General features: G+C 41.7%; 1 protein-coding gene across 4 annotated transcripts in view; it reads right to left on the reverse strand.

The window, feature by feature from the left end:
* The window catches only part of DHDDS (dehydrodolichyl diphosphate synthase subunit), a 38,976-nt gene extending 31,286 nt beyond the window's left edge, over positions 1-7,690 (reverse strand). For 3 of the 4 annotated variants that reach the window (XM_056795481.1, XM_001363502.4, XM_056795480.1), the window contains exons 1-2: positions 7,406-7,690; positions 6,289-6,405 (exon numbers count right to left, since the gene is read on the reverse strand). In XM_056795481.1, coding sequence (XP_056651459.1) covers positions 6,289-6,351 — 63 coding nt within the window. In that variant the 5' untranslated portion in view covers positions 6,352-6,405; positions 7,406-7,690. The remainder of the gene's footprint in view (positions 1-6,288; positions 6,406-7,405) is intronic. The other variant, XM_007491369.3, reaches the window with a different exon arrangement.
* Positions 7,691-10,583: the final 2,893 nt, after the last annotated feature.

Raw genomic sequence — 10,583 nt, forward strand, 5'->3', positions numbered from 1 at the left:
CATAGGTAGCAGAGAAGCTGGCTTTGGAGTGAAGACCCAAGTTCAAGATGCCTTTAGCAAATGTTGGCTGTGTGATTTTAGTTTTGCTGAATCCAAAAACAGATATGTACAATAGCCACTGAAGACTATTAGCTGGAATCATGAACATTTGAGCTGAAAGGGATCTTCCATTCTCTTGATGTAGAAGTAAAACAAAACAAAACATTTTAGAGCTAGAGTTCCAAGAAACTAAAGTCATCAGGAGAATAGGGGAACTTCTATATATGATCATCCCCCCACCCTGCCCAATGTTGTTGAGGCAATCCGGGGAAGATGTTATAAAGGATAGAGAAGTAGATTTGAAATCAGGAAGATCCGAGCTTAAAGAATTCTGGGAGGATGTTTAAGAAATAATATGAGTACCAAGATGGTCACAAGAAATAATATGAGTACCAAGATGATCACCAAAAAACGCCAAACAAAACAAAACCCATTAAAGACTTATATGAGGTGAAGTGAGCAGAACCAGGAGAATGGTATCTACAGTAAAAGCCATAGTGTACAATGATCAGCTGTGATGGACAATTATTATCAACAAGGCAAAGTTCCGGGATAACTCTAAGGGACTCATGACAAAAATGGGCTCTCTACCATCATGGAGGGAACTGATAATGATGATGATGAGTCTGGATGCAGATTGAAACAAACCATTCTTTACTTTATTTCCTCCATGAGCTTTTTCTCTAGTGTAAGCAATTTGTGCCTTGTTTCATAACATGACAAACATGGAAATATGTATTGTATGATAACATGTACAGACTATATCATATTACCTGCCTTTTTGGAGAGGGAGGAGGGGTGGAAGGGAGAGAGAGAGAACACGGATAGCAAAAAGTCATCAAATGATTATTAAAAATTGAATTGACATATAATCTGGAAAAGAATTAAACTGAAAAAGAAAGAAAAAAAATAAGGAAAGCAAGGTCCAGAGAAGTTATAAACACTTAGCCCAAAGTCACCCAGATAGTTAAGTACCAGAGCAAGCATTAGAACCCCAGTTTTTGGAACTCAAACCCAGAATTCTTTACACTGTACCATGCTGTTCTCCCAACAAGATAATCCAAACCTTTGGGAGATTGGAAGGAAGACAGTAACTGGCTTAAAGATCTACCTACCAGCTGGTTGGAGAACGTTATGCCCCTGGGGGTAGATCTGGCTAATAACAATAATAAAAATATATAATAGATTATTTTCCTCATTGGTGATACTTCAAGGATTACTGAATTCATTGGTATGGTGGCTTCCTCCCTCTCTAAAACTGCTTTCTCTAGACTTGAAGGAGATTATTGAATGAGCTTTGGGGGCTAAAAACCATTTCTGACAAGATGTAAGGATTCTCTCTGAAATTTGCTAGGCTTGCCTTTTAGCAGACTTTCTCACTTGGCAGAACCTAGACACAGCTTGTATATCAGCATAGCCTCTGGCAGGTTGCAGAAGAGCCTCATTGGAGGAATGAGAACTAACATAAACATGCAAGGTAGTTGAGCAAGTATTATGGACAATTTATATAGAGAATAACCAAGACCTGGAGAAACCTTCTCTTTGCTACACTTCCCCTACCCTGTACATCTGAAATCCCTTCAGCTTTTCAGAAAACTACATTGCATAAAGTGTCAGTGTCCATTCCTCCAACCTTTTGACATGTTTATCATCAAGAACTTGTTTCAACATGTCAGGTTCAAGTTGTTTTCTTTGTATGCCACCTTTCTCATGTCTGTTCTTTTTTTAAGACCCAACTCAAGTCTGCCTCCCTTTAGGAAGGCTTCTAAGACTGAACCTTCCAGCTTCAACAATTCTTCAAGTCCTGCAGCAGGTACTGTCACTGAATATTATATTCCAAATGTTCTACAATTGCTTACTTTTCACTTTAGAATTTAAAAAGCAAATTGTCTTGAAGGAGCAGAACAAACTATAGCTAGTACTTAGGACTGGAGCAGCTAGGTGGCGCAGTGGATAGAGTGCTGGGCCTGAAGTCTAGAAGATTCATTTTCCTGTATTTGAATCTGGTTTCAGTCATTCATTATCTGTGTGACTTTGGGCAAGTCATTTAACCCTGGTTGCCTCAGTTTCCTCATCTGTAAAATGAGCTGGAGAAAGAAATGGTCAACCATTTCAGTATCTCTGCCAAGAAAACCCCAAATGGGGTAACCAAGAGGACAGACCAAAAAGTATTTATCATTAAATATATAATAAATACTTAACTAACTTATCCTTTCAATCAAGCTCTACTCCTAGGCTTCCTTGTGATATTGCTGTGACTGCTCTCTTAAAGCCATGCCAGTGGCCCTAAGGTCTAGTAGCTCTACACCTACCTGGAATAGTGTGGGCCTGAGGACACAGTGTCTGTTCTGAGTACTAGTCTAGTTAAGTGGACAACAGACTCATCAATAAAGGGCGGGGTAACAGGCAATAAACACTTTTTACCACAGAAATTAATGAAGCCTAAACTTATGAGGAAAAAGAACCAAAACTAATGAAATTCTTCTATATTTCAAAAGAATGAATTCATTAACAGATATTTAATCCTTTAAGTTACAAAATGGGAAGAAACTAACTTTCTGAATTCCTGAGTCTGCCTCTAGGAAACTGGGATAGCTGGGTTACAGGGGGGAAAGAGTTGACCTGAGAGCTGGGAGCCTGAGTTTCTAATCATGCCTGAATAGGTAAACTCTAGACTCATGGAACTAAGAGGGAGAAGCTGCCTAATCATCAATTATCTTTATTTTATAAATGTAAAAACAGAGGCACTTGACAAGGTCCTAAGAGGTTAGGAACTTGCCTAGCTCTCCAAACCTCTCTCTGACCACCTGTGAACCCTTTAGAAGGGCACTTGTGCATTCTCTGGGCCTACTTCCTCATCTATAAAATGAAGGGTGTTGGACTAGGTAATCTCAAAGCCATTATGAAATATCAAATACCTCTGATATTTCATAATTTTACCAAATAGAGGTAAAACAGACTAAATCATGAGAAGGCAGGCAGCTCAGTCCTTTCAGACTGAAAACTAAGAATTTCTAAGGGGGGGAAATAGTAGCTAGTAAAGGAGCCCTCTAATTCAGACAAAGGAAGAAATGATTCCAATCAGAAAATTCTTTTTTTTTTTTTTTAATAACTCTTACCTTCCATCTTAGAATCAGAATTGATTCTAAGGCAGAAGAGTGAGTGGTAAGGGCTAGGCAATGGGGGTCAGGTGACTTGCCCAGGGTCATACAGCTGGGAAGTGTCTGAGGCTAGATTTGAACTCGGGACCTCCCATCTCTGGGTTTGGCTCCCAATCCACTGAGCCACCCAGCTGCCCCCCAATCAGAAGATTCTTAAAGGGATGCTTTTTAAAAGTGTTCCTATGTCTTGCTTCTATTACCTTACCTACCTCAGCCTTTCTAATTTAACTTTTAACTTCTTTCAAAGATTCTTCAGACAAGAGTAATATAAAAATATATTTTTAAAAAACACCCCCTCCCCCTTAACTTCTGTCTTAGAATCAATACTAATTATTAGCTCCAAGGCAGTAAAGTGGTAAGGAAGGGCTAGACAATGGGAGTTAAGTAACAACTAGAAAGTGTCTGAAGTCAAATTTGAACCCAGAACCTCCTGTCTCTAGGCCTGGCTCTCTATCCACTGAGCCACCTAGCTGCTCCCATAAAGTATATTTTTTAAAAGAAGTACAGTTGATAAAAATCTAGCCTCTCAGTCAAAAATACCTGAGTTCAAGTCCTGTTTCTAACCTATGCTAGATTCATTTATATTCCTCAGAGTACAAATTTCAAAACGGTTGGCATTCTGTTCTAACAGAGGGATTTTTTTCCTTAACAGATATCTACACCAATAAAATCACAGGTCCTGACCAAAAAATAAATAAATAACTAAACAAAAAGGAGGATGAGGTTGCTTTAAATCTGATTTTTTTCCCACCAAGATCAATCCACATTGCACCATCCTTCACTGCATATTCATCTTTGGGACACAGGAAGCTTAAAGAGTCATCAATTAAGGCTCTGGAGCAGATTCAAAGAAACCAGCCCACAGAAAGATCTAGTCATTCCTTCTTCACTTCAGCCCCTTACAAGAATCTTGACTTACACTGATGAATGTAACATTAAATCTGGAACCTGCTGCAGTAACTAAAAAATGGCTGAGGGGGCAGCTGGATTGAGAGCCAGACCTAGAGATGGGAGATTCTAGATTCAAATGTGGCCTCAGACACATCCTAGCTCTGTGACCCTGGGCAAGTCACTTAACCCCCATTACCTAGCCCTTACCACTCTACTGCCTTGGAACCAATACACAGTTTTGATTCTAAGATGAAAGGTAAGGGTTTAAAAAAAAAAAAGGCTGAAGCCAGAAGGTTCAGTATTGGAAGCTTTCCTAAAGGGAGGCAGACTTGAGTTGGGTCTTAAAAAAAGAACAGACATGAGAAAGGTGGCATACAAAGAAAACAACTTGAACCTGACATGTTGAAACAAGTTCTTGATGATAAACATGTCAAAAGGTTGGAGGAATGGACACTGACACTTTATGCAATGTAGTTTTCTGAAAAGCTGAAGGGATTTCAGATGTACAGGGTAGGGGAAGTGTAGCAAAGAGAAGGTTTCTCCAGGTCTTGGTTATTCTCTATATAAATTGTCCATAATACTTGCTCAACTACCTTGCATGTTTATGTTAGTTCTCATTCCTCCAATGAGGCTCTTCTGCAACCTGCCAGAGGCTATGCTGATATATGTGGGGTTTTCCTTAATGGACTTCCCTGACCAGCAGGGTTCCACAAGGGAAGGGGCTCACCTTTGTGATGGGACCCGAGGAGAGGTAGGAACCGAGAACCAGGGTGGAAATGAAAGACACGGACAAATCAGTGATTGGATAGGGCAGGCAACCCCTATGATTTTCCTTAAGGCGGAAAATGAGGATAATGGAATACAAGGTGGTTGAGGAGATTAAGATAGAGAATGCAGGCCGAGATGGTTCCAGCCTCGGGGAAGGAGAAGGTCAAGAAGAGAGAGACATAGTCATAGAGGAGCCCAGTGGAGCTCCATGGAAGGGAGAAAGGCCAAGAGGAAGTTCATGGGATTGCCTCTGAATTTATTCATGTCCTGCTTGGGCGGTACTCCCAAGGACGTAGTAACCACATCACAAAGTATAGACAATTAAGATTGGGTGGCAAGGTAGAGGGAACACCTTTGGGCGTGTAGATTGCAAACCGCGCTTTCCCGGGGAATTGACTCCGAGCATGCTAATGAGTTTGTCTTAGCCAAGGGCCGCATGGCCAGTTCAAGGTTACATTCACAAGCCTCATTGGTATAACCTTATGCTTGGAGACACAGTAATCATACAGTCATCTATATTTCATAGATGTGAATATGCTTGGGATGCTACAATATACAAGCTGTGTCTAGGTTCTGCCAAGTGAGAAAGTCTGCTAAAAGGCAAGCCTAGCAAATTTCAGAGAGAATCCTTACATCTTGTCAGAAATGGTTTTTAGCCCCCAAAGCTCATTCAATAATCTCCTTCAAGTCTAGAGAAAGCAGTTTTAGAGAGGGGGGAAGCCACTATACCAATGAATTCAGTAATCCTTGAAGTCTATCTGAATAACTACAGCTGTTAATGTTTTCTTTCTCCTCTAATGACCATGTATGCATATGTTATATCTCTCTTGATCTTCAAGAGGCTTCTAGAAGGCAAGTTTGGTTTGTTTCACTGTGTCCCCAACACCAACACACCCAGAGAGATGTCAGAAGAATGAGGCTTTAAGAAATGAAGGGACAATTTCATGGGAAGACTCCTATAAAATGAAGCTGAGTAAAGTGAAAATCAGGAGAATAATTTATATAATAATCATAACATTACAAAAATGGACAAATCTGAAAGACTTTGGAACTCTGATCAATGAAACCTGCCATAATCCCAGGGACCAATGCTGAAGCATGCTGCCCACTTTCTGACAGAGGGGGACTCAAGATGCAGAACAACACATGGCCAAAGAGGGGGATTTGTTTTTGTTTTTGCTGAACTATGCATATTTCTTACAAGGATATTGTTTTTCCTTTTTTTTCCCTTAATGGAGAAGGTACACTGGAGGAGGGAGACAAAACAACTGTTGTTAATTGAAAAGCATTTAAGTAAAAAATGTCAATAGAAATGAACTGTATTCCCTGATGAAGCTGGGGAGAATAGAGCTTGGTTAAGAATCTACTCCCTAGGTAATATCCCACCCTAAGTTAGAAGGTACAGGTGACCTGGACCTTAATCTTTTACCTTAATGATGTTGGCACAAAATCGCTCTAAGAGTGTAAGCTCTCCTTCCCTGATCCATGACATGGTTTCTGGTCCCTTTAGGAAAACAGATCTGGGTATCCTCACACCAAAGAGCACCTAGGAAAAGTCAACAGAGGTCAATGAGAAATCCCAGGATCTAGCTACAACTGGACCTCCACAGACTGCTGTCACCTTTTCTTGTCCCTTGCACACTAAGGAAATCCAGGGATAAAATCTCAGCTAGAGAGAATCTTACAGGATACAAGCCCTGAACACTTTCCACTCAAGAAGTATGGACTATATTAGTATAGGATACTCAAGGAAGAGTCTACAGTAGTTCTGATACTTTCTCTCCCCACTTCCCTCAAAATCAAGCTAACACCCATAAAAATCTTCATGGCAAGGCATCCACTAAATGGTCTTTTCTTCTCTTCTTCTCATACCCAGAGGAACCTCCTTTTTTCCTCTTTTTTCAATTTCCTTCCCCACATTAAGGAGACCTCCTTCCCCATACCCTCTAAAAGCTCTTCCCTCTTTTCTCTTCCCCCTTCTTGACCTTGAGGAGCCCCTTTCTTTCCTCCTCTCCACTCCTCCGGAGAACATCCTTATTCTTCCTTTCACCCCCTTTTAGTTATCCTCCCACTCCGTCCTCGCCTCCCATTGAGATTCAGTGTCTTCCCCTATTCAGACAGCTCCTCTTTTTTGCTGCTTCTATTCAGCCTCCTCCTCTCCAGCTTTCTTCCTCTCTGCCCCACATTCAGAAAGCATCTCTATTTTTCCTCCTCACTTCCACCCTCTACACAGGCACTTCCTCCTTTCATCTCTCCACCCTCTTCCTCCTTTCTTCCCCATTTCCTTTAGACGGTTTCCTCTCCTCCCCTTTCCTTCACGCAGTCCCCCCCTTCTCCCTTCTCTCCTGCTCGAGGCAACCCCTTTCTCTCCTCTTTTCCCCTCCTCTCGTTCTCTGCTTCCTGTCCCCCTTAGAGACCATTCTGCCTTTTTCGCTCAGTCTTCCTCCCTCCCTGAGTCGCCCCCGTTCGGCTTCCCCCTCCCCTGAGCCTCCCCGTTCTCTTTCGTTCCAATACTGCACCAGCCAGGGGCGCCCAGCACTCCTCACCGCAGGGTGTTGGCCTGAGTGGCCTGTCAGGAACCTTCCAGGATCTCAAAGGATCTCAAAGGGAGGCCAGTACTTCAGGACTCGGCGCCTTAAGAACACGTCATCGCTAGTAGCCAAGACTCTCCCTCTCTTCCCCCACCCACCTTCAAGTCCCAATCTCTGGGCCCACTACAAGCCGCGCATGCGTACGTCAAGGAGCTCGCCGGCCGCTTGGCTTGTACCACTGGGGCTTGGACTAGGGGGCGGAGGCAGCCCCGTGGCTATCTGAGGGCGAAACCACCCCGAGGAGAAGAAGGAATGGGGCTGTAGTGTGTGGGCGAGTCCTGAGTCTCAGGGCGGGAACTGGGAGAGCGGAATTAGAATGCTTCAGGGCTACAAAAACAGCTTACCAGGGGGCGGCCAAGAGAACTAGAATCAGAACACGGTGAACTGTGCTGGCAGCAGCCTTAAGGGTGGGAGGGGACAAAGGAGCGGAGAGGTGAGAAGCCGCCTAGAACTGGAAAGGGTTCGGGAAGAAGGTCTTCGAACTGGGAATGGCAGAACTGCGGTGGAGGGACCTTCTGCAGGGCAGAATGTCAGAGCTGGGAGGAACCTTAGAACATGGAACGGCAGAGCTGGGAGGGAAGGGTCCTTAGAACATGGCATGAGAGCTGCAGAGGCTTAGAAACAGAAGGAAGGAAACAAGCATTTATTAAGTGCTAGTTTATACTATATTTTGCTAGGTCAGACCTTCCATAAGGGGAACTAGGTAGCACAGTGGTTGGATCAATGGGCTTGGAGTCTAGAAGAATGGAATTCACTTTCCACCTCAAAACACTACCTGTGTGACCCAGAAAAATTCACTGCCTCAATTTCCTCATCCGTTAAATGGGGATAATAATAGCACTTACCTCCCAGGGTTATTGCGAAGGTCAAATGAAATCTTTGTAAAGGGCTTAACTCATTGCTTGACACCGAATAGGTGCTTAATAAATGCTTGTTCTCTCCCCTTCTCCCCCTTTAGAATATAGAATATCAGTCTCCTCCCACACTGGTTGGGACCAGAAGTGTTTTTCTTTTTAATTGATTAAAAAAACACCGCCTTACTCTTTGGTCTTGGAATCAATACTATGTGTTGGTTCTAAAGAAGAGTGGTAAGGGATAGGTAATGGGGGTTAAGTGACTTACCCAGGGTCACACAGTTAGAGAAGTATCTGAGATCATATTTGAACTGGACCTCCTTTCTCCAGGCCTGGCTGTCTCTCATCTAGCTACCCCCACCAGAAAGTGGTTTTTGAATTTCAGCAAGATGATCACAAAATGACTTAAAAGGAGGAGGGGTGGAAGGGTCATTAGATTCATTTTGTCAGAAGGTTGAAGACCTCAGAATCATAAATTGGCTAGATCAAAAAAGTTTCTTAGGAATCTTTTATTTTTTTTTTGAAATTTTATTTAATTAGTCAATTTAGAACATTATTCCTTGGTTACAAGAATCATATTCTTCCCCTCACCTCCCCCACCCCTTCCCTTAGTCAAAATGCAATTCCACTGTGGCTTTACAAGTGTTCTTAGGAAATCTTCTTGCTTCTTTTACAGAATCAAGGTCTCAAGAGGGTAAGTTACTTATTCAAAATCACCCACTGAGCTGATATCAGGTCTGGGGCTAGAACCTAAAATTCCTACCTACAATCACATCATTCCAATAGGCAAGCTTATGTTCCAAGGAACTATGCATTTCAAATAGTGAGTTTTAATTTCCTCAGGATTCAAGAAAAAAGAAATAGGGGAAATTTAACTCAAATAAAGAAATGTGTGTCCTTTGTGTGGCTTTCAGGCAACCAAAGATTCTGACAGTGTTTTGGGAAGTTTATCAAATGCCTTAATTTAAAAGAAAAATTTAATGGATTGAGAGCCAGCCTAGAAATGGGAGATCCTGGGTTCAAATTTGACCTCAGATACTTAACTGTGACCCTGGGCAAATCACTTAACCTCCATTGTCTAGCCTTTACTGCTTTTCTGCTTTGGAACCAATCTATAGTATTGATTCTAAGATGGAAGGTAAGGGTTTTTGGTTTGTTTTTTTTTTTTAAAGAAAATAAAGGACATCATAGAATTTCCCATGATTGGTCCATGAAAGTTATAAGGAAGGAAAGCCGTTTGCTCAGGTGTGTGTCATGTCATGGTAAGCAGGAATCTGAATTTAACATTTTGATAACTATATTTCAGTATAATCAGTCTCCTTTATAATCCTATATATTTAAAAACATTTTGAAAAACAGTTCCAAATCTTCATCAAACTGAAGAGCTCCACTCTTTTAAGTAAAATTTAAGAAACAAGGGTTGAGCCCTTGCCTAAGTAAGTGGAGGAGGCAGGGTGGTTAATTTTTTTTTAGTTTATTAATTTAGAATATTTTTTCTAGTTACATGAATCATGTTCTTCCTCCCACATTATTTTTGAACTAAGGAAGATCAGGGTCTGTGATCCTGGACAAGTCATTTAACCTCAATTTCCTCATATGTAGAGAGGACAATAGCATCTGACTTTGAGTTGTGAAATTAAACTCATGTAAATATTAGCCTTACCCTGTATTTATTTGCCTGAGGGAAAATCTCCCTTTGGACATATGCATGGGCATGGATTCAAAACAGTTTGGAAATGAGTTCTACTATATACTCTGTAATTTGGAAATGGCAAGTCAGGGCAAGACAGACTTTCCTAACATTCTCTGTTCTCTTGTTTCTTGTCCATTTTCAACATCCTGACTGTTTAATGTCAGTTTTGACATTTGACTCAATTCAGTTCCTCAAGGGCCACAAAGGTTAGGCAGAGCATTGGGGTGGAAATGGTTCTTTGAACCCTTGTTCTGATGAGGAAGCCTGAGTGCAAGAATTTGATACTATGAAGCTCAGCTCCTTCCCTTGAATAGTTACAGAATGTTTTCAGAAGGTTCTGTGTAAACACAAAAAGTTATAATCAGGCTGCCCCTTCTGATCCCTATAGGAACAAAGATTTCCGACTTGGGCTAGGGGGTGGTATGTTGGAGAAATCATGAGTTCATCCCATTCATTCTAGTGTGGGTCACTTTCACCTTTACTGTAGTCATTTTACTCATGTGGTGGCTAATTCCCCTTGCCTCAGTTTCCCCAGCTTCACAATTTCAAGCCTCCTTCCCTGGGGAGTGAGGTAGGACTGTTAATT

The sequence above is a fragment of the Monodelphis domestica genome, chromosome 4 (genome assembly GCF_027887165.1).
Source record: "Monodelphis domestica isolate mMonDom1 chromosome 4, mMonDom1.pri, whole genome shotgun sequence".
Taxonomy (NCBI): Eukaryota; Metazoa; Chordata; class Mammalia; order Didelphimorphia; family Didelphidae; genus Monodelphis; species Monodelphis domestica.